Source organism: Hippocampus bargibanti, linkage group LG05, assembly GCF_051943395.1.
Source record: "Hippocampus bargibanti isolate YZ-2025 linkage group LG05, ASM5194339v1, whole genome shotgun sequence".
NCBI classification, from domain to species: domain Eukaryota; kingdom Metazoa; phylum Chordata; class Actinopteri; order Syngnathiformes; family Syngnathidae; genus Hippocampus; species Hippocampus bargibanti.
Genome location: NC_142738.1, coordinates 4,733,385 through 4,758,414, shown reverse-complemented (window position 1 = coordinate 4,758,414; position 25,030 = coordinate 4,733,385). Strand labels below are relative to the sequence as shown.

Here is a 25,030-nt window from a genome sequence, read left to right as displayed (position 1 = left end):
TCGCTAAGATTTTAACCTCATTGTCGTCAAATGAGTGGTTGCTAGCTTTTAGGTGCATATGGACTGCCGATTGAGGCCCACGAGTATTTATCCTGCGATGTTGATAAGGTCTTTTTTTTAGAATTTGTTTAGTCTCCACAATTTATTGCTCTTTACAATTTTCATTTTTACAATGTATTGAATAAAGTACATTACTTTGTTTCGCGGTATAACGTAGAGATGCGTTATGGCCCTCAAGGTAGGTTGTAATGAGGTTCGACTGTCATCCAGATGATGACTCGATGTGTCATTCATCGTCTGGTGTGACATCATTTACAGTTCTTAGTCAAACCAACAATCCGTAGGTACAGCCCAATTTTTTTAAATTCTGGCTTTGGAGTTAGTATTCAAGCCATAAGGCAGTGTCTGAAACTCATGACAAAAAGTTAGCGGACACCAGGGCAGACAACTGTGAAAAGTTGCCTGCCCGGCCATAAAGTTGCGTTTTTCACAGCCAAAAAAAACCATTGTTGCAAAGTATTAAGGATTGATAATCAGAATAGATGACAGAACAACACTTTAAAATGTACCTACCACAAATGCTCCCTTGCTTAATTTATGGTAAATATATATCCCTTGCTGATGATTTTGTCCAGTTGTGGTTTGTCCATACACTGTTTGGCATGATGCACAATGCAATGTTTGCGTTGCCTCGTCGGCTATGAGCCACGAGAATTCCTCTTTCCACGATGGTTTTAATGTACATTTACGTTTTGTAGCGTCTTAAATTTTGTTAGCTTCTTTTGAATCTTCTGGGGCTATAACGCTCGGGAAAGTCAGGAAGCACAAAGTTATTCGATGCAGGCTTCTGATTGGCTGCCGAGTATGCAAATTGCCAAACGAATGAAATTAAAAATTGTCCAACGAACTGAAATTCCCAAACCAAACGAAGATTTCAAAATCGGAATAAAGCTAACGTTTGATTAAAAAATATATATACAGTAAAGTCTCGTTATATCGATATCCAAGGGAGTCCGGAAAAATATCGATATAACCGGGACTATCGATATATCCGACCCTGTTTGCATGTAATTTTCTCCGTGCGTGCATAGAAATAGTATCGATATAACCGGGACTATCGATATATCCGATATCGATATAACGAGACTTTACTGTATTTCTCTTTCTTTTGAAAAAGTTGTCGGCAACCCGGGCGGAGATGTTTTGTAAGTTGTACGCCCGACGTAAAAGTTGCATGCCCTGGGCGTCCGGGAAAACGTTATTTCAGACACTGCACAAGGTAGGATGAAGGGGCTTTGATTCCTGGAAAACATCCTGTACATTGTAAAACCTCATTTTTTACGCCCTTATGTGCTCTTATTAGAAAATGAACTAAATGTTACAACCCACAAAAAATCCCACATGTCACATTTTTAGTGATTTATTATGAAAGCCTGAATGCGCATTTCAACTTCATTGTGGATAACAAAGTGGTGGGATGAATAAATATACCGTAGAGTCTTTGTACAACTGTAATCGATTTGTAATGGATACAATACAGTGTAGATAAAAACATATTTATGGGCAATTGGATATGCAGATGTACAGGATTGCCTTAGTGACTTTTAATATAAAACACTGTTAAAAAACATTCTTAAGTGCCGTATTGCCTTTCAAGAAAATTCAGAAGGTATTTTTGTACAGTTGTTCAGTCAGTTCATAGCATTACAGAGGTCCTCAAAGGCAACTTCTGGAAGATTGTTTCAAAACAAGGAAATAAGTCGGATTTGGGTGAGTCTGAAGGAACCGCAAGTAGGGTTGAGGTACTCTTTACATTCAACAGGAAACCAGCGCTCGTCCCGGGTAGATTCCTGTTCACGCATTACCCTAATGAGGACAAGTGGTACAAAAAATGGGCAACAGGAATTTGAATAGAAAGTGGCCTTCAATGTCGGCTTGTTTGATCATACTGAACGTCAGCCAGGTGGAAATCCGTCTCTGGTTTGTCCAGATCAATTGTGATCATTCTTTAAATGTGTATTTTAGACTTTGGTTACTATTGGCTGAGACGTCTTTACATATTCATGTCCAGTGATTGAGACTTTCTTTCGAAGCTTGGTTTTTGTCCAGTGTCAGAATCCTTCTTAAGATCGAGGATGGACATCTGTAGATGTCCCAGTCCAGACATCTTCAGATGTAAGTATTCGGACACCCTTTAGAAGTCCAAAAATCCTGATTGGATCCATGTCCAGACATCTTATAACCTTGTCCTCACATCCTTTAGAAATCTATGTCCGGATCTGTGACCAGATATCTGTGTCCAGAAATCTTTAGGTGTAGGTCTCCAGATGCACGCTTGCCGACATCCTTTAGACGTCCGTGTCCAGCGGTGGAGGACCGGGTGACAGTGAGTCCTGGCTGTGCGTGGAACTGATGCCAGTGTCCGAGTCTGTGTCGGTCAAATCCGTGAGGAATGAGACATGCTTGACCACGGTGGTCTCATTTGTCACCGTTGCGTTACCGCCACAGATCTCCTGGCCATCGTCGCTCATTTGCAGCGATCGAAGCTCGTTGGCTAACTGCCAGCACTCCTGATCCTTAGATTGCCAGGTGGCCTCAGAGAAGCGGATTTTCTTGTCTACCTCGGCCACCTGGCTATGGAGGGATACGCCGGCCAGGTAGCTGCGCCTCACCTCAGCTTGTATCCTTTCCAGCTCGGCCAGGAGCGATTCATCGGCCTCAGATGGTGTCCAGGGAGTGGCGGATGCTCCTTCCTGTTCGGGAATCGGCGTCAGCCTCTGCTCAATATCTATGTCGCGACAGAGCTGCGCAATGAGGGCTTGCTGCCTATGGATCTGAAGCTCCAGCTGCTGGACATTTTCACCGACTTGTAGTAATGTGTCAAGCTCCTCAGGGTTCAAGTCGCAAGCTTTCAACTTGTCAAGGTGGTCTTCCTGTCCTTGGAGCTGCTGTATCTCCACCTCAAGATCTTCCATCCGCTGGATCTGCTCTTGAATCGTTTGGTCCTGGTTGAGGATGAGCTGAACCATGCGATCAATTTCATTAGTACCCGCAGATGTTTTGCTCTCCTTGTGGAGTTTCTCAAGCTTCCGGAAGGCTTTCCTCACGACGCGTTTCTGCTTATCCACAGGAAGTGCCTGAGGGTTCCTGGTGTATCGACTTCGGTTCTTTGTAGGCTTCATAGCCCGCTGAGGCACAACTCCACTGCTTTGGACAAGGACAAACTGGACGTAGGGTCTCTGGTCCCCCCAAGCATACCACAGCCTCAGGATCCTGCTAAGGGGTGGCAACACCCTTTCGAAACCTTTGTAACGTTCCACAAGACTGAAGTCTTTTGACTCTCCGCGCAGGAGTTGCTTGCTCTCTGGGGCCGATCTGTGATCCTCTAACAATGCCTGGATCATGTCGGCACAAGTGGTGTGCTTGGTCACGCCGCACACTACCTTCTCTTCATTGCACACTGTCACTTGGATTTCCTTCCCGGCGATGGGCTGGCTATCTTTTGTCCTGGAGATGACAAGAACAGGAACATGAACGTCTTCAGTATTTACATTTTCGTGTTATATTCTAGCAAGGAGATTGGCTTGAACTTTAAGTCTGTAGTTGGGGTTTTAAATATACTGTTGGGGTAATTTGTCCAACACCTGGCTTCCTGCTGATTTAACCATCCTCTGCCATCAACGCCCGTAGAAGCAATGAACCAGGGACGAACGATCAAGATAAACCCATTATCTACAGTACCAATCTTTTGTGATATTGGTCCCTGGAACTTTTCGGACACACTTAATTCATGTACATGACAGACCCTTTGGACTAACCTCCGTCGGCATTTGGACTTTCATTTGGACTTATTTTAAGGATTTTGCATTTCTGAGAGACGACGTTCCTTCCTATGGTCTCGTCATTGTCCCATTAGACAATTACTCATCCCCGATTGCTATTTAACCCCTCATTACCTTTTCATTCGGACCTCAACAACCCGACGTAATCTTTTTTTTCAAATACATACACTGTATATGTGCATGTATGTGGCTAATAGGCCAGAGCTAATGTGGCATCGCTATTACACATTACTTTAAATGGAACAGACGTCCAAATTGAGGGAAGCAGGTAATCGAATTAAAGACATGGCATTTCCAGACGTTCCGATTGGATTTGCTTGCCGTATGACAGGCAAAATGTTTGCGTCATCGCGGTTAATGTCATAGCTATGTAATTTAATCACATTTTATTATTTTAGCAAAGTCCACTAATGACCGGAAGCAGCGCTTTGGCCATGGTGGGCTTTATAGCCAGTGTGAAAGGGGCCTTTCATGCCTAAATGACATAAAATTAGTCACAACAAAGTTTGAACTAGACTCAACGAAGTGATTGTCAAGGTCTTAAAGGCTAGTTAGCAACCGACGCCTCCGGACAAGTTCTGTCCATAATTTGTAAAATCACTCAAATGACTTCTACTGAGCGTATTTTACGAAGATTCCACCGCACGTATCTACATTTTACGTTTTAAGACTCGCGCTGAATATTCAAGAAGTCTTGTTTTCGAGTTGATGACGATGCCTGACGTGACGTCTCGTCTGGAACGCCCCTGACCGAGAAAGCGACACACAATGCATTTTGGGTACTTTGTTTGGTCTGAAAACTTTGTGTTGATCCGTGTTGATGGCGAAATTAGAAGGAAAACACATAAATAACGCGATGGTGAATTGTTGTGTGTTGCACCAAGACTACTATTTGATACTAGTTGACACAAATTCCCAGCAGACAAATGAGCCCATTTCCAATGGCGCTTGGGCGCCATCTTGTGCATTTTCTGGGCGGTACATTGGAGTCCAGACGCCTCAAAATGAGACGGAAGGACTTCTTTAATCGATTGCAAACATTTATGCTTTCCTCTTCAGAACTATTTGAATCATATTCATAACTGGATGAGTAACAAGAAAGCATCTTCTCCAAATCTGAAGCCATTGTTTTGATTCTCGAGCAAGGCAAGACATCCTGGCGTGATGTCACGAACAAGGGGGCGAGACCTTCTGAAACCGACACTTTCTGAGGTTATTTTGAAGTAGTTTTGGGACACTTTAAGTCATTTTTATTGGTGTTTTGCATTTGACTAAAAATATCAGCCTGCGTGTTTTGGGTATTTTAGATGCTATAAAACGTTTTTCTGATGTCAGTTAGGAAACAAAAAAATGGTGTGGGTTGTCCTTTAAATTTCAGAGATTTTTTTTCTTTCCCAAAAGCATGTCTGCAATTTTTTTTCTTCTGAAAATACATTTTATTTATCTTGAAAATATTCACAATTATTCCCTTTTGTTTGAAAAATTAATACATTTATTGTGAAAGTAAACAGAAATTCTTAAAATAGCAACACTGTTTTCCTGGAAAGTATATCCAGATTTTTTCTTAAAAATATCTCAATTTCTATAATAATAATTCACTTTTTTTTCTCGGAAAGAACCAGCTTGTTCCCAAAAAATGTTGAAAACATTGGAAATTATTTAAAAAACATATTTTTAAAATTTTATTATTATTATTTTTACAAAAGGACATAGACAGTATTTTCTGGACTATCAGGGGCACCTTCAAACAAATGACATACAGTAAAGTCTCGTTATATCGATATCGGATGTATCGATAGTCCCGGTTATATCGATACTATTTCTATGCACGCACGGAGAAAATTACATGTAAACAGGGTCGGATATATCGATAGTCCCGGTTATATCGATATTTTTTCGGACTCCCTTGAATATCGATATAACGAGACTTTACTGTATTTAAAAATGTTTCCATACATAAAGTGCACCGCATTATTAGGGGCATCTTCAATGAATGCACATATTTTAAAACATTTTCCATACATAAGGCGCACCGTATTATGCTGACCTAGCATGGTCAGCTTTTGAAAAAAAAAAAAAAATCTTTTCGGTGCGCTTTATAGTGCAGAAAATACGGTAATTCATTTCCCTCAAACATGCTCTTGTGGAAAAATATATCGTCCTTAAAAATATGTGACATGGTCATGAAAATGTATCACCCAAAATGACAATTTTTTTGTCTTTTTTTTGTTTGTTATGCAGACACGCCTCCTTTTAACAGCATCAACAGAACATAATCTCGTACATCAACTCCAACAAGCACCGCATCTTCTCTTTATTTGGGTAAGATTACGACTTTTATCTCCAAGTGTAATTTATGTTGTTTTCTTTTCTTTCCCGCGAAGGCCCCAAAAGAGTGAAAGACTGTTGGAGGTCAAAGTCGCGCTAGCTTGCCGAATTTGGATGATTTGTTTGTGGAATACGTCACTCAACTATTTGCTCAGAGGGTCCGCGTAACCATTAACTTCCATTGTTGCGCGCCTGCCACATTCCTGACAACTTGTTCACTGCTTCCACTCAAAACACACGTAACACTTTGCGTTCTCATTCACGTGTGAAAGGATTTTTTTTGTAATAGTTTTTAACAGCATTTAATATTTTTGAGGGAAAGGTCTTTCTGTGGAGAAAAAAAACTACAGTAAAGTCTCGTTATATCGATATCGGATATATCGATAGTCCCGGTTATATCGATACTATTTCTATGCACGCACGGAGAAAATTACATGCAAACAGGGTCGGATATATCGATAGTCCCGGTTATATCGATATTTTTTTGGACTCCCTTGAATATCGATATAACGAGACTTTACTGTATTCTATATATGTATAATGAAAAAATACTATACTACAGTATACAGTAGTAGTAGTATACAGTATAATAATAATAATAATAACAATCCATTTCATTTCTAAGCAACTTTCCAAGGTCACTTTACAGTCACAGAATCCGTTTTTCTGTGGGTGAGCAGCGGCAGCCACACGCGCCAGCGTTCACTCAACCCGGGAACTAACTCCAATAGATAGAAAGCTAGCTAGCAAGCGAATAGATAGCTAATAATAATAGCAATACCTGTATGGATATATTTCAGAAAAAAAAAGCTTTGTAGATTTTTCCAGATTTGTTTTTATATTATTGCAAAAAAAAAAAACAATTATTCAAACAAAATAAAATTATATCCCAAAAATAATTAGAATATCTTGAAAAATACTTTTTTTTGCCAAAAGTCAAATGGTTTTCCACAAATTGTTTTGATAGATACTACTGGACCCTTTGCACCCTGCCCACCACCTTTTCCAGCTACTCCCCAAATCCAACATGCATTTAAACAGCTTTTCCCCCGTCACCATAAACTCTCTAAACAGTAACGGTATAGCATAGTGTGTCTTTGCAATTTTTGTATGATGATACTAGTGCAGCGTGTTCTACTGGAGACAAATTCCTTATGTGTTCTACATACTCGGCTAACAAAGATGATTTTGATAGTTTTGACAATAATCATATAATATACAGTGAGACCTCAACTTACAAACACCTCAACTTACAATTTTTTTTTCTTACAAACATCAAATTTCTGAAAATTAAACCTTATAATAAGCACTATTTTCATAATACACACCCACCACGGCTGGCGGACTGATCTTCGGCGGAAGCACGCGACCGAACAGCATCAGAGGTTAAGTTACCAAAAGTCCTTATGAAAGGTGACTCTCCTTCCATAAGCCATCAACGACCATCAAAAAGGTAAATAAAACTTTATTTTACAGCACAGTTTATTTCTTTAATTACAGTCCTCATTTAATGCGCCTCTCTTTCCAAACAGCAATTCCCTTTGACCTTCGACCTCCAACGCCATTCCATCAAGCCATCAATGACCATCACAAATGTAAATAAAGTGACTTTATGATACAATGCAGTGTATTTCTTTCATTACAAGACAATAGCACATTTATTATACATAGAATAAGGTATGTTGGGTGTAGTTTTAAGGCGTATTTAGTTGAAAAGTATATTTTATGGAAGCCCGGGAACGGATTATTCCCATTTTAATGGATTCCTATGGGATTTTTTTTTTGAGATACACACTTTTCGCCTTACACACTCTGTCTGGGAACCAATTAAGTTCGTAAGTTGAGGTCTCACTGTATATAATTAAAAGAAAATAAATATAATAATCATATGGGGAAAAAAAAAAGAATGTTTGTTGAGGGTCGACAAAAAAAAAATGTTCAGTGTCACCAAACTATACCATAAGAAATAAGAGGAAAGCACACTCATGCTTGTACATGTGCGAGGGAAGCACCTGCGTTTGTCTACTGCCACAATCACTACTTCCTGTGCCAGACAGGAAGTACAAGAATGGCCCTTTTGCCTCTTGATTTTCCACTAAAATCTACTCACTGTGTGAATATGACCAACAACTGCAATCTGGTGAAGCTTTTCAGAATAAAAACGCGTGAGGTCAAAAAATTTAAGTGAGCAACTCTGGCTAATGCTTTGCTATGAACTGAAAGCCATTTCAGGAATTATAAAGCAGTTTTGATGAACACTGAACTCAGTGGTGCGATGTTAAAAATTATATTTGGCAAAAAAAAAACATGTGGAATTAGTATGCAGTGTCAGTATTTCCCCTATTCCACCATAATACCATTCACACAGAACCCAGCAAAGGTGAGCTATGATCGGAAATGATGTGTGCTTTTATACAATCACACAGCATCAACAGCATCTCATAATGATGCATAAAAGATGTATTACTGTATTTTCCGCATTCGAAGGATCTTCGGAGCACAGTGATACCTTGGCTTACAAATTTAATTGGTTCCCAGACAGTGTGTAAGGCGAAAAGTGTGTATCCCAAAAAATAATTTCCCATAGGAAACCATTAAAATGAGAATTATCCGTTCCCAGATTGCAAAAAACAAGTAAAAAAAAAATATATATATCAACAAAAATAATTAGAATATCATGAAAAACACATTTTTTTTTGCCAAGCGTCAAAGGGTTTTATAAAAATTGTTTTGATAGATACTACTGGACCCTCCACACCCTGCCTACCACCTTTTCCAGCTACTCCCCAAATCCAGCATGCATTTAAACAGCTTTTTCCCCCGTCACCATAATAATAATAATAATAATAATAATAATAATAATAATAATAATAATAATAATAATAATAAATACTACTACTACTACTACTACTACTACTACTACTACTACTAATAATAATAATAATAACAATACGTTTCATTTATAAGCGCCTTTCAAAACTCTCAATGTCACTTTACAGCACAGGTGTCAAAGTCAAGGCCCGCGGGCCAAATCCGGCCCACCACATAATTTTTTTCGGCCCGCGAAAGCAAATCAAACTCGTTAAATTCCATGATGATTGCTAAAATCTGAGCCAAAATTTCATATTTTTGGATGTTAACCACAATAAAAGTCATTATTCTTGACTTCAGATTTGAAAACGAGTTATTCATTAATTTGCTGTGTGCTCTATATGTAATATTTGAAGGGATTTAAACATTCTAATGGGTTCCCCAAATTCATAACGGCCCTCGAGAGGAAACCATAACTACAATGTGGCCCGCAGCAAAAATGACTTTGACACCCCTGCTTTACAGTCACAGGATAATTTTACTGTGGGTGAGCAGTGGCAGCCAAACGCGCCAGCATTATAGTTAGAAAGCTAGCTAACCAGCTAGTAGTTAGCTAAAAGACATTTATACATTTATACGTCTTTAACAAAGCGCTTTACAGAGCGTTTAAAATTATGCGTCCAAGAAGCAAAATATTGATCCAAGGCACACTGTTGGCTTTTGAGAAAATGTTCCGCTTTTAGTTGGGCCTTATAATGATACTAAATGAGAGGTGAGTACTTGAATCCACCATGTCCACCGTTCCGCCCCGTATATGCAGTCTCCAAAGCTGGGAAATTTGACGAGCGGCGGGCGGTAAAGTAGTTGAAGGGACTTTGATGTTTTGAGGGAAAAGGCGGGTAAACATTCACTCAGCATAGCGGAAAAGAAAAACACGGACGGGCGGGCGTTTCCTGTCTGTGTGGCCTTATCTGGGTGGGGAATGAAGGAAATAACATCATCTTTATCTGCGGGATGAGACGCACTTGTGATCTGTGAATGCAGACACAACACGCCACTTCCTTTTGCTTATCTCATAACAACAATCTCGACACTACCTTTTGCATACTGTACGTTCCTGAGGCACGTTGAGGACTAAATGGACAGCAGCATCGGCCACCATTTTTCGGGGTCAAACATGGCATTAACTCATTCACTGCCAGACAAAAATGTGTCCACTTCAGTGCCAGGGTTTTTGTCATTGTCATTCAAATTCCAGGACCCACAGAATCTTGAGTTTTAGGACTACATAAATATTCAATGCAGGGTAAAAAAACCTTAGACTCTCTTCTTCCATCAGAAAAAAGATAATTAATTCCTAAATTATATGGGTCTGGAGTTATATAACCTTGAAATGAGGGCGGCTGTCAAAAATATAATGTTATATTGGTTTATATAGCGCTTTAACAACAGCTGAAGCTGTAACAAAGCGCGAACATGGGGAAAAAAACGGAAATGCTGCCCCCTTGTGGAAGGGAAAAACATTGCCAGAGGTCTGGCCAGCGTTTTATCGGCATCCAAGCATGAAAAAAACAAAGACGAAGTAATTCGGGAATGGCGCTCCACGTCATATTTTCAATTCCCGAATAAATTCGGGAATGGCAGTGAATGAGTTAAAGCAATCCATATTTTCATGCCATTTTGAAGTCAAGATGGCGGCGCGAGAGTGGCTGCCTTTACAGCAGCTCCTGTATTTTGTTTTTCTACTTCTTTTCCTCCCTCTTCCTTCTATCGCTTTGCTACTCGTGAAATGTAAATTTCTCCAATGTGAGAAACATTGCCAGAGGTCTGGCAAGGTCTTTATCGGCACCCAAGCAAGAAAAAAACAAAACCCGAACTAATTCGGGAATGGCGCTTTATGTCATATTTTCAATTACTGAATAAATTCGTGAATGTCAGTAAATGAGTTAAGAATGGTTTTATTTTATTAAAAAATAAAAATGCTAAAAAGTATCGCTATTAGCTATAAAGTAGTCTAAGCATCCATTTGAATTTGAGGTCGACCAGTTCCACCGACGTGATTTTATTAATTTATTTTGGCTACAATCCACATTTTTTTTTATTCCAATATTTGGCAGCAAAGAGAGTACCTTTCAATTAAATCCTACTCAAAGCCAGCTGAGGCTTTAGCCGCCGCCGTCATCTCGTCAAGAATGGCGTTGGCTCACTCCAGACCACTCAAAACAAGCTTTTGGCTGCATTTTTTGGGGGCGGCATGGTGATTTCACAGTTTTTTTTTCATCAAAGAAGCACCACGAAAAATAAATAATATATATATATATATATATATGTATATGTAGATACACATGAAAAAGCGAGAATAAGCCACTTGACCAAATTGCTGCTGCGGATTCAAGTGATGAGAATGATGGCTATCTAGATGCAAAAAAGGAATCAAAATAGGGCACGTACGTATTTCGCAAGTCATTACAAAGCAGAGGCGCACGACTAAACACCTGCTTAAACAGTACCATGAATGTAAATATCACTGGGGAAACCGATTGCGACAATAGCATTCATTAAATATGAACTGCATGCACCAATTCATTCTACCGAACATTAGCCGCAAGGGTCATTCGCAATGAAATTATTAAAATACATTTTTTTCTATGTTTTCCCCCCTAAGCCCTTTTTGCTTATAAATGTGAATTGACTTGGCCCCAAAAAGGACCAAACATTTTTTTTAATGTTTTCCGTCACATTTTTTGATTCAAGTCACTGGGCATTGTGCTGCTCCTTTTTTGGTCAATGCCAGGCTACGGATAGTCAGATTCGTATGAGGGCAGTCACAGGCCTATATTATGACTTGTTCTTCACAGAGGATGCAGAATAGATGTCATCTTAACAGTCTACATGTGTTGCGCCACCATTAGGGTGTAAATATCCAATGGGAAACCATGACACCGATGCTGTAACCATTATGTGTGTTTGCAATATCAATCGTCTTTGCCCGTCTCTCACTCCTCACACCACTGCTATCCTCGTTCATAGTCTTGTCACCTCCCGGATTGACTATTGCAATTCACTTCTCTTTGGTGTCCCTCAGAAACTTCTCCACAAACTTCAACTCGTCCAGAATTCTTTAGCCCCAGATCATCACCAGAACCTCATCCTTTCACCACATCACCCCCGTCCTCCAAGAACTCCACTGGCACTGACATCAATTCTCTTCCCACCTTCAAGTCCCATCTCAAAACCCACCTATTTAAAATTTCATTTTCTGTGTAGCTCTCTCTCTTGTTTCTATTTATAATTGTATTTTATCTCTTGTATTCTCTTTGTGATTGTATTTTATTGATTATAGTACAGTCTGTGACTGTAAAGTGTCTTGAGAGCTTTGAAAGGCGCTTAAAATGTAATGTATTATTATTATTATTATTATTTTTTATGGGGGATAAAACAATAGCAAATTATATATTACATTGATTAGATTATTAAAATTAACACAAGGAGGTACAGTACAAGTCATAAAGAAGTTAGATTACATGTAAAGATGTACTTTTGCTTTGTTTTCTTTCATATAGTGGCCAAACGCCCTTGCGATGACCCACTTGGTATCACTTTAAAATAACAGCTTTGCCAATTTTAACTTTAAACCACTTTACATGCCTGACCTGTTTTCCACTTGCACAGAAATTCCCACCCATAAGCCCCCCTTGCTCCCACCCCACATAGACAATGTAACGTGAAGCCCCCCCGCCCCCCTGAAGGGGCTCACATGGTGGTTTTAAATTACCTGTTTTTCAGACGAGCTTTCAAAAAGTTCTTCCCGAATGGAGCCATTGCTGTCGGTCTAAACTCCTCACAAACAGAACGGCGCGCACTTTGTTGCGTTAAACTCACACACAAAAAGTTCTTTGCTGTCCCGGCAGAAACTCAAAAGGAGGAGGAGGACGAAAAGGAGGAGGAGGAAAGAGGAGAAGCGAACAGTGGGTTGATAAACTGACGTAACACTGACCCCATAAACCGGCGTGGCTAACAACGGTACTGCATCCACTTGTCGGTACACCTGTTGAAGAAACGAGAACGTTTTTAAGCATTTTGGGCTGTTTACGTCAAGTTTAACAGAAATATATTGAAATATAAGTCGGTGATCATAAAACTTTATATATTTTCCCAAAGGTGACCCAAAATGCGACAAAAAAACAACATTTAACAATGTCATTCTTTTGTCCTGGTTGGTTGTACAGATTTCGTGAATAATTTTTCGTTATTCAAAATTAAGCAAATTGTGAAAATTTGTATTCCCTAAAGTGTCGTTTTCATGTGACAATGGTGACAGTGCCCGATGAGGGATATTAAAAAACAGATTGGAGAACTGTCTTGTGTGATCAATCACCACATTGGGCCAAGATTCAATCATGTTTTGTTTTATTTTGAAAGGGAAACGGGGAACGTCGAAACAGTCAGAGAACAACGTCATTTATGTGTAATATTTGTGGGAGAGCGGGCATAGTGTTCACTGTCGACTTTGGAACAGGCTATTGAAGAAAATGGGCCTTTGTTGGTTTTTGAAGCATCAATTCATATCCACTTGTATATATACAGTGATACCTTGGCTTACAAACTTAATTGGTTCCCAGAAAGTGTGTGTAAGGCGAAAAGTGTGTATTCCAAACATTAATTTCCCACAGGAAACCATAAAAATGAGAATAATCAGTTCCCAGGTCGCCATAAAAGATAATTTTCTACCAAATAAGCCTTAAAACTACACATAATATACCTTATTTTATGTATAATGAATGTGCTATGGTATTGTAATTAAGGAAATAAACTGTACTGTATAATAAAGTCGTTTTATTTACCTTTGTGATGGTCGTTGATGGCTTGATGTAATGGAAGTGGCGTTGTTTGGCCATATGGTTTGGTGTTCTTCCGCCGCAAACTAGTCCGCCAGCCATTGTGGTGCTCCGTGTTTCCCGAAGAATAGTTCGTATGCCAAGATTATATTCTCGCGAATGTAACATTCGTAAAGCGAAAAGTTCGTTAGCGAAAGTGTTCGTAATCCAAGGCATCACTGTACTCGTGACTTAAATTCAACAGTGTGCAAAATGTTCACTCAGGGGTTTGAAACCGTCCCAAGAACTTCCTGTGGAACTGCCGCAGGTTCTCTGAAGGAACTCGAAAAATGGTGTGAGTCATTTTAAGACTATAAACTTGTATTGTTTTCCATTGGACAGTTAGAAAATTATTCACGGGAGTGCTAAATATGAGTTATTGATTGTTCCCTGTGATTGGCTGACGGCCGGTCTAGGTGTGTGTGTCGCCTCTTGCCGGAAGTTAGCCAGCATGCCCACGACTCTCTTGGGGTATAAGTGCGATAAAAAACGGAATAATGTATATTCAGGTGTGAATGAATCATCAGCACAGCTTGGTCGAGGAGTAAAATTAGCTTTGGTCTCAAGACAGACCCCTCCTCACCCTGCACCCAACCAACCAGCGACTCCACCCCATCATCACCCCGCACACCGCATTTGATGTCAAATAATAAAATGACACTCGTCAACAAATCCATGACGGCACAATGACGTGTGATGAATATGAAGACATGACGGTGGTGAGTGGAGGGGGTCTCAAAAAGGGAGGTGAGGGTAGTGGGGGTGGTCTTGTATATAACTGAGGGTTCCTCATCAGCAGCAGCAAAAGAAGAAGCAGCGGATATCTCAAATCTTGAAAAGTTTTACATGTATGGACTAAAAGACTCCCTCCAAGCGGGGCCATATTTGGGACTTCCCCACACCCCCTTACCCTTTTTTTCATTACAATTTTCACTCATTGCTTTTTGTTTAGTTTTATTTGTTTGTCGAAGGTGTCGAGATGCAGGCTCATTTGGCTTGTCTGCTACTGCTGCTGTGTTTCACCTGCAGTGGGCTCTGTGCAGGTAAGAAGCCCCTCAAAGAGGGGAAGGGGTGAATGTCATTAGGAATAAAAAAATGGTTTTAACCCGTGACTGTAAAGTGTACTTGAGAGTTTTGAAAGGCGCTTACAAATAAAATGTATTATTATTATAATTATTATTATCATAGTGTAACTAATGAAGTGGCCAGTGAATGTGCCGTCATACACTTGTTGCACCAAAATGGCAAAATTAAAATCAATAACGACTGAACTAATATCTATTTATCTACATCTCACGCGCAGGAAAAGTTCTTGTGTGACTGTAAAGTGACCTTGAGAGTTTTGAAAGGCGCTTATAAATGAAATGTATTATTATTATATCTATCTATCTATCTATCTATCTATACATTTGTGTGTGTATCATTTTATATTCACTTTCCATTGGCCAAAACAGAGCTGTAGGTACAGAGCTATTGAAAAGCTGCCACGCCCCCAAAATAAAAATTAATTAACATTAAGGAAAAGAAATAAAAATACATAAATAAATATGGATATATTAAATGTAAAATGTATCTATTTATTTACAAGTTAATAATTAATGTCTAACGTGGATAAAAGCTATGAAGTATTATTGTACATTGTTGTTACCTTGGAAGTTGTTTTGGAATATGTATTTAAAAAGAGTCATCGTCATCTTTCTTGTTCAACATCAACATTGTTCAACCAATAACCCGCTAATGTTTTTAAAAATGCTATTTGTAGCCCGATAATTTGTGTTTGTCACTCGACTTGAATCATCGTAACAACAACAACAACAATAATAATAATTCATTTAATTTGTAAGCACATTTCAAAACTCTCAAGGTCACTTTAAAGCCACAGGATTATCATCATATCCAAGAAAAAAAATGATACATTATATATGATTAGAACATTACCATCACCGAATAGAATATTTCTGATTATTTTGCGATAATGAATGACGAAAATTATGATAATTGTAATAGTGATTCAAAAATGTCTATCTGAAATATAGTTTTAAACCTGATTGTTTTTGGGTATCATTACTAAATATGATAACACTAATAACAGACTGTTTTTCTTCAGACATGGAGCAGGAGCTTGGAGAACAACTGCTCAGCAGCTTGCTCGCTACCAAGGTAGGTCCTGTCAACTTTGGCTAATCGCTGCCCTTATAAATGATTGCAATTCCCATATAAAAGTTGTACTACGCCGTATATTATTTGAAATGATAAAAAAAAATCCTAACAGGCGAAAATTCAGACACTTTACCGCATTCGCACGTGATTCTTTCATCATTCCGATCGTATGCAGCAATTAAAAAAATATGCGATTGAGGATTACTTTTGCTAGTTTGCCGTGTCAATAGTAGCAATCGGCGGCAGCATTGTCGTTAGCTACCGGCAGTTGAGAACAACTGAATTTGGTCTTAGTAAGACCGGTTCATGTGTTTTTCCCGTATAAAAGTTGTAGTACGCTGTACATTATTTGATATGATAAAAAAACGTATAAAATACGGGTAAACGTTTGACCCGTCAAAGCCTCAGCAGCACTTCCTCTTTGCGAAATATTGAATCGTACAAAAGTACGTACTCCACTTGTACAAAAAGTACAAGTGGAGAAACAGTGACATATGCTGGTCATGCTGGGTCACTGCCTCAGAATTTTGTTACTGCACTAAAATGTCCATTTTAACTTTAGTTTGTCCATCCTGGACAAATGCACCTTAGAAATATTTGATTAGTTTCGTATACACAAATCAGGTGGGGTCGATAAATAAATTGTAATTTTTTTTTAGTCATAATAAACTGATTGTGGCGGCAAAATTTATTGAATGACGATTCCGTAAGGCGCCACAGACTTTATGGACAATTCAACCCCTAATGCCAGTTTCACCGAGCCAAATACAATTTGGTTGAAGTATTGTAGACCCACAAAAATAGTCGTGAAAATCCATGTCCAGAAAGCACTTATATGTATGTGTGTGTGTGTATATGTATGTGTGTGTGTGTATATGTATGTGTGTGTGTGTATATGTATGTGTGTGTGTGTATGTATATATATATATATATATATATATATATATATATATATATATATATATATATATATATATATATATATATATATATATATATATATATATATATATATATATATATATATATATATATAGGAACGGCACATTGTGAGCAGGGTGAGAAACAGCCATTAAAGGATCAATTTGGCCATATTCACACAGCTATAATAAAACAACTCAGACCTGCCGTTTCAAGATAGCATCACACAAATAATAATAATAATAATAAATTTTAATTAGAAGTGCCTTTCAAACTTTTTTTCTTTACGAGGTGAGAAAAATTATTGAATACACTACAGGAAAATTGATTATGTAATTATGTAATGTGGCCAATACTTTTCTTATGCTCACCCTAAAAGTCAAAGAAATATAAAAAATATATATTTTGTATCACCTTCATCCATTTTTTAAACACCGCTATTTCTGAAAAGGGTTTGCAGCTGGCTTGCGTGGAAGGAGACTTGTAGCAAACAGTTTTTCAAATTTGTTCTTGTAGTCCTGTAATACATTTTGCATGAAATGGTCAATAATCGTAATAATAATAGTAATAATAATAATAATAATAAATAAAATTAGACATTTCTCCAGTGTGAGACTAATAAAGGCTAATCTAATTTAATAGAAATAATGATAGTAATAATACATTTGTACTTATAAATAAAAATAAATACAACTGCAAATTTCTCCAGTTGAGACTAATAAAGGGTAATAAAATGTATTTTAATAGTAATAATAATAGTCATAATAATAATTTTATTTTTATTACATAAAAAATAAAATAAATAAAATTGAAAATGTCACCAGTGTGAGACTAATAAAGGGTAATCATTCTAATACTAATAATAATATGTAATAATAAAATAAATACAATTTTAAATTAATAAAGGCTAATCTAATAATAACAGTAATAATAATACATTTGTAATCATAACTAAAATACAATTCTACATGTCTCCTGTGTGAGACGAATAAAGGCTGATCGATTCTAATCTAATAATAATAATAGCAAATTTGTAATAATAAAATAAAATTGTAAATTTCGCCTGTGTGAGACTAATAAAGGCTAATCTAATAATAACAGTAATAATAATAATAATAATACATTTGTAATCATAAATAAAATACAATTGTAAATTTCTCCTGTGTGAGACGAATAAAGGCTGATCGATTCTAATCTAATAATAATAATAGCAAATTTGTAATAATAAAATAAAATTGTAAATTTCGCCTGTGTGAGACTAATAAAGGCTAATCTAATAATAACAGTAATAATAATAATAATAATACATTTGTAATCATAAATAAAATACAATTGTAAATTTCTCCTGTGTGAGACGAATAAAGGCTAATCGATTCTAATAATAATAATAATAGCAAATTTGTAATAATAAAATAAAATTGTAAATTTCGCCTGTGTGAGACTAATAAAGGCTAATCTAATAATAACAGTAATAATAAAAATAATACTAATAATATATTTGTAATCATAAATAAAATACAATTGTAAATTTCTCCTGTGTGAGACGAATAAAGGCTAATCGATTCTAATCTAATAATAATAATAATAGCAAATTTGTAATAATAAAATAAAATTGTAAATTTCGCCTGTGTGAGACTAATATAAAATAAAGTAATCTAATCTAACCTCATAATAAATAGAATGACGAGCTCAACCCTTACTTGCTGATCCTTCTGAGACAGCTGAAACAGGCGAGCAAGCAGAGCGCCCCCTACTGGCGCTTAAGCCTGGACAACCTGTGCCGGCTGGCTGACAGCCTGAGGCTCGCGGAGGAAGGGCCGGAAGAGGCGGCGTGGTGGAGGAGGAGCGGCGAAGAAGCTGAAGAGGAGGTGGGGGATGACGAGGAGGAGATGGAAGAGGACGGCGAACAGCAGATGAGGATGAGGGAGTGGAGAAGCAAGAGTCTGGAGGAACTCTACAGTGTGCGGCACATTTGCAGAATGCTGCTGCATAATAGCAGGGTGAGTGAACAAACACGCCCGCATTCACTGTACATGAAAACCTAATATAAAATTCAGATGCAGACGCTCCCCAACTTAGGAACGAGATACATTCCGAACGGTCGTTCGTAAGGTGAATATGTTCGTAAGTTATAACTGTGGATGGAATTTATGTTTAAAGGACAACCGACGTCGAAGTTGTTTGTGTCCATAATTTGTAAAATGGCTTCAAATGACTTCTACTGAGCCTATTTTACAAAGATTCCACCGCATATAGCTATATTTTATGTTTTAAGACTCGCGCTGAATGTTCCAGAAGTCTGGTTTTTCAGTTGGTGACAAATCCATACGTGACGTCACTGAAGGAACACCCCTGACCGAAAAAAAGACACATTGTAGCAGTCCTTCCATCACGTCAATGTATTTTGCTGTACTTGTTTGGTCTGAAAACCGCGTGTTGCACCAAAAAGTCGCCAGAAGAGGGCGACCAAGCTCCATGGAAGGAATTTATCAGCTTGTGGAAACGGGCTGACTAATTCCCTACACGGCTTTGTCACCATTTTCTGCCTCCCTTGGTTTCCCACCCCTGATGCCTTAAAATGACACGGAATAAATTCTTTAATCGATTGCAAACGTATGCTTTCTTCTTCAGAACTATTTGAATCATATTCATAACTGGATGTGTAACAAGAAAGCATTTTTTCCGAATCGGAAGCCATTGTTTGGATTCTCCAGCAATGCAAGACGTCTTGGCGTGACGTCACGAACTGGGGGCGGGACTTTCTGAAAATGCCCAATTCGCAGCTCAATTTTTTTGCAGATTTTGGACACTTTAAGTCATTTTTATTGGTGTTTTGCATTTGTATAAAAATATCATACTGCGTGTTTTGGGTATTTTAGATGCTATAAAACGTTTTTCTGATGTCAGTTAGGAAACAAAAAAGTGACGTCGGTTGTCCTTTAAGGCTTATATAAAAGTATGTTTAAGGCTTGTATAAGTAACCTGTATTGGTTTGTACTGAAAAATAAACATTTAATAAAATATATGCTCGATAAAGATATGTACATGTACAACTAGAGAGAATAATACATTTTACTACAAAAATGTTCATATGTACCGTTGTTTGTAACTCAAATGTTTGTAAGTAGGGGAGTGTCTGTATATAATATTTGCCCTATAGGCTCACACCTTAAATCTGTAAACGGTTTTGACAGAATGACATCCCGCTTTGAAGGTGATGTAAAAAGTATTTGACTTCATAGTAGAATTCTTCATTAACTCATTCACTGCCAGACAATGTGCAAAAGTGTCTCCAGTCCAGTGCCAGGGTTTTTGTCATTGTCACTCGAATTTCAGGACCCACAGAATATTGAGTTTAAGCACTACATAAACATTGAATTCAGCGTAAGAAACCTTAGACGCTCTTCTTTCATTAGAAAAACAGTTAATTCCTAAATAATATGGGTCTGGAGTTATGTGAGCTTGAAATGAGGGCAGATGTCCAAAATACAATGCAATGCATACATATTGGTTTATATAGCGCTTTAACAACAGCTAAAGTGCAAACATGGAGGAAAAAAAAAAGAAATCCGCCCCCTTGTGGAAGGGAAAAAAAATGTCAGATGTCTGGCCAGTGCTATATCAGCACCCAAGCATGAAAAAACAAAACTAATTCGGGAATGGCGCCCTATGTCATATTTTCAATTCCAGAATAAATTCATGAATGGCAGTGAATGAGTTAAAAAAAAAACAATGGCAGTCTTACTTAATTTCACTCAACATATTTAAGCACATTTATTGTCTCGTGGGATCCCACAGGGGACAATTTCAGGACCCTTGTTATTTCTTTTCATATGTTGGAAAACAATGACTTACCTTATGCTGAACCTTTCTCCCAACAGCTACGCTACGACTCCATGGAGTACGCAGAGGGAAATGGCGGCGGTGGGCACCTCAAGCGTAAGTCGCCATACATCCTCAAGAGAAGCGCCACTCACGCAGCCAAGTCTCGGAGGCCGTACATTTTGAAGCGGAGTAAAATTTACTGACCGGTCGCCAGCCTCGTTCCTCTTGACTTCACCCTGCTCCTCCACCATCACTCATTTATATGCTACATACGACTTTTTCCTATTCTGCCGTTCCTGTCGTCGAAATAAAAAGAGTGGAGCATCACAATGAATGAGAAGTTATATTTCTTTAATGACACTTTTGTTTTGTTTGTGTATATCATTAAAGAATCACAATACAAAAGGATCTCATTTACTTCAATGGTCCACCATGATGGAGCCCCCCCCCCCCCCCCCCCAAGGTAAAAAATAAACAGTTGAAGTTCTATTTGATTTGGGTTCACAGAGTGATTGAGGTGAAATGTTTGTCCTGTGAATGGAGGTGTGTTTTTTCCTTGCTTGGTCTCAACTGTCTCACGGAGTGCCACAGGGTTCAATTTTAGGACCCTTTGAATTTTTTGGGAGAACATAGGACTATACAGTGATACCTTGGCTTACGAACTTAATTGGTTCCCAGACAGACTGTGTGAAGTGAAAAGTGTGTATCTCAAAAATTAATTTCCCATAGGAAACCATTAAAATGAGAATAATCCGTTCCCAGGTCCCCATAAAATATAATTTTCTACTTTCTAATTATGTAAGCCTTAAAACTACACAAACTAAATCTTATTTCATATATAAAAAATGTGCTATGGTATTATAATGAAAGAAATAAACTGTACGGTACAATAAAGTTGTTTTATTGACCTTTGTGATGGTCGTTGATGGCTTGTTGGAATGGAGTGGCCAGTATCATCAGCATTAAACACTTGATGAGGAACGTAGCCTTATTCTTTCACCATCTTGAGGAATGATCCCTTGTAGGTGCTTTCTCTGTGATCATTTTATCGAGTTCCACATCAATTGTTTTCTGTTTAGCTGGGTTGATAGCTTTTTGCATCAACTGTACAGATGGCTTGTGCGGGTTATTTGTGGAGCCTGACTGATGGGATATTTTAACCTTGCAGTCAACACTCTGCCTTTGAACTATCAAAGTTGAAACACTCTGTAATCTGCCTGTCTCTTTAATGTTTAAACCACCTTCCCTCACTGCTGCGTTCTTGACCAATCACGTGGCTGTAACCGAAGACTGGGGCGGGGAATAGAGGACAAAAACAGTCGGCTGCTATATTGCTGTTAGAAGAACGTTCTACGTCATAATTTCAATTTCGGAATAAATTAGTGAATGGCAGTGAATGAGTTAAAAACAATAATCATGTTATGGTTTGCCGCGAGAGTGGCTGCCTTTCCAGCCTCCTGTGTTTTGCTTTTCTAATAAAGGCAAATCCAATCCAATCCAATGTTATGCCAAATGGGGTTTTGCTGCGACCAGTTCAGACAACTAGTCTGGATAACACGCTAATCCTAAAAAAATGTTTGGAGGAAAATATTCATACTTTGGGGCATCTTTTTATTTTTTTTTAACTATATTTTTTTTAATTCAGCCAACATTCATTTTTTTCCCATATTGTTCATTATTATTACCTATCCACTAGCTAGCTTTCTATCTGTATTTAATAGTGACATTCAGTGACTTAGCTAACTAGCTATTATATATTGTATCTATGCTTGTCTGTGACTGTAAAGTGTCCTTGAGAGCTTTGAAAGGCGCTTGAAATAAAATTTATTAATATTATAGCACTATCTAGGTGGCTATCTATCTAGCTCTATCTGTTGGCTATCTATTAGCTATCTACTAGCTGGCTAGCTAGCTTTGTATCTATTAACTTCGGGGTTGAGTGAACGCTGGCGCGTGTGGATGCCGCTGCTCACCCATAGAAAAACGTATCCTGTGAATGTAAAGTGACCTCGAGAGTTTTGAAAGGCGCTTATAAATCAAATGTATTATTGTGATGATGATGATGATTATTATTATTATTATTATTAGTAGTAGTAGTATGATTATTAATTATTATTATTATATTGCCCTGCAATTGGCTGGCAAACGATTCAGGGTGTCCCCCGCCAAGTGCCTGAAGACGGCTGGGATAGGCTCCCGCACCCCCCTGCGATCCGAATGAGGATGAATAAAAGAAGATTTATATTCGGATGTCAGGTGAATACCCATTTCAGCCAGCAGAGGGCAATGTTGTGTAAGTCATTCACTTGTGCCTTTTACCAGACAAAAAAAATAAAAAAAAAACGTCTTTGGACCAACTAAATGACTCAAGGCAGAGTGAAGCAGCATGTGACTCATCGCCCAAGGTTATTCCTGGGTAACAGTTATTCACTGGATGCCAAGTGGCTTCCCATTCAGTGTTTTGTGCACAACTTGCCTCGTGTGCGTCTTTCTTGGCATGGAGTAAACTGGAAAGACAAGGACTTTTTTGGGATACTTTTCTTGGAGAGCTGCAGGCACCATAAGTTCTTAGCTTTCATTCGAAAGACGTTTTGGAGATGTGTTCAGGAAAGTAAAAAAAAAAAAAAAAGACACACCTGAATGTCACTTTTTGTCTTTTTTTTTCTTTCACCCAACTCCAGAAAGTTATCTTTTCAAAGACGCCTATGTGTGTGTGTGTGTGTGTGTGTGTGTGTGTGTGTGTGTGTGTGTGTGTGTGTGTGTGTGTGTGTGTGTGTGTGTGTGTGTGTGTACCTTCACCGCAAATGAAAAGCCACAAGATAGAATCCCATATTGCAGACGAGTTGAGCAAACCTGAGAGCTGAATGGAAGTCTTTCAGGTTGTCTGCTTTCTTTCAATAGTGTGGAATGAACGTGGACATATTGAGTTTCAAACCTCAAATTGTAATCGACAGTTCTTTTCCGGTTTATTAAAGGACAATTGACGCCCCCGGACAAGTTGTGTCCATAATTTGTAAAATCACTTCAAATGACTTCTACTGAGCGTATTTCACAAAGATTCCACCGCATATAGCTATATTTTTATGAATCTATAAGAATACGCTGAATATCAGGAATGTTGAATATGAGTTATGACGAGCCCGTATATATATATATATATATATATATATATATATATATATATATATATATATATACATAAAGTCTCGTATATCATATTAGTCCGAAAAAATATCGATATATACGGGACTATCGATATATACACATATACACGTATTTCGATATAACGAGACTTTACTGTATATATATATATATATATATATATATATATATATATATACTGTACACATATACTGTATACATACATATATACACATATACACGTATACACAGACATATACGCATACACGTATACACATAGACATATACGCATCATACACGTATACACAGACATATACGCATACACGTATACGCATAGACATATACGCATACACGTATACACATAGACATATACATATACACGTATACACATAGACATATACGCATCATACACGTATACACAGACATATACGCATACACGTATACACATAGACATATACGCATACACACATACGCATATACAGATATCCATATATATATATATCCACACACACACACACACACACACAATGTTTTGGACCTTTAATTTGGAATACACTTTTTTTTGTAATTTAATTAAATTATTTATTTTTTAATTAATTATTATTGTAATTTAATTATTATTTTAATAAATGTTACATTGATTTATTCTGAGAATAAAATCAGATCTCCCACTAAAAAAAGTCATATTTAGAATTATATATTATCATATGTTGAAATTTTTAATTTTTACCGATATTATTTGGAGATGTTTTAAATATGAACCCACATGATGCAACAAGTACTAACCAATCATATTCAAGCAGTGTCAAAAGCCATAAAACCACTTGATGATCAGATGACTTAACCCTACCCGCTTGATTCCATGCTCATCGCCTGAAAACACACTGCAATGAGAGAACATCGTGGCCTCCTCGGTGAGCTTGTAGCTGCGGGTGATTGCATTGAAAACACACTGCGTATCGACAGCATCGATGACACTCCCGCCCCAGTCAGACCCCCCTAGTTGTTGCTATGGTGACATCACATCTTCCCAGTGGGCACTGACAAGCAAAAGGAGAAATAAGACACGGGGACATTCATGTCATGCGACAAGGCCTGCAGAACTGATTGTGAAGGCGTCCAAGT

At 37.9% G+C, this 25,030-nt stretch overlaps 2 protein-coding genes across 3 annotated transcripts; one reads left to right on the top strand and one right to left on the bottom strand.

The window, feature by feature from the left end:
• Positions 1-1,404: 1,404 nt before the first annotated feature.
• rassf9 (Ras association domain family member 9) lies at positions 1,405-17,446 on the bottom strand. 2 transcript variants are annotated; one of them, XM_088997034.1, is made up of 3 exons: positions 17,354-17,446; positions 12,979-13,029; positions 1,405-3,507 (listed from the first exon to the last, which is right to left on the bottom strand). In XM_088997034.1, exons 2-3 carry the CDS (start codon positions 12,981-12,983, stop codon positions 2,349-2,351), a joined length of 1,164 nt encoding a protein of 387 aa, XP_088853160.1. In that variant the 5' UTR covers positions 12,984-13,029; positions 17,354-17,446; the 3' UTR covers positions 1,405-2,348. The 2 variants fall into 2 exon arrangements, with proteins under 2 accessions (XP_088853160.1, XP_088853159.1); XM_088997033.1 differs by lacking the exons at positions 12,979-13,029; positions 17,354-17,446 and adding an exon at positions 12,757-12,884.
• On the top strand, positions 14,584-22,980 carry nts (neurotensin). The gene is made up of 4 exons (XM_088997035.1): positions 14,584-14,901; positions 15,966-16,018; positions 18,661-18,939; positions 20,821-22,980. The coding sequence occupies exons 1-4, from the start codon at positions 14,838-14,840 to the stop codon at positions 20,965-20,967; spliced, it is 543 nt and encodes a 180-aa protein (XP_088853161.1). The 5' UTR covers positions 14,584-14,837; the 3' UTR covers positions 20,968-22,980.
• The last annotated feature ends 2,050 nt before the right edge of the window (positions 22,981-25,030 follow it).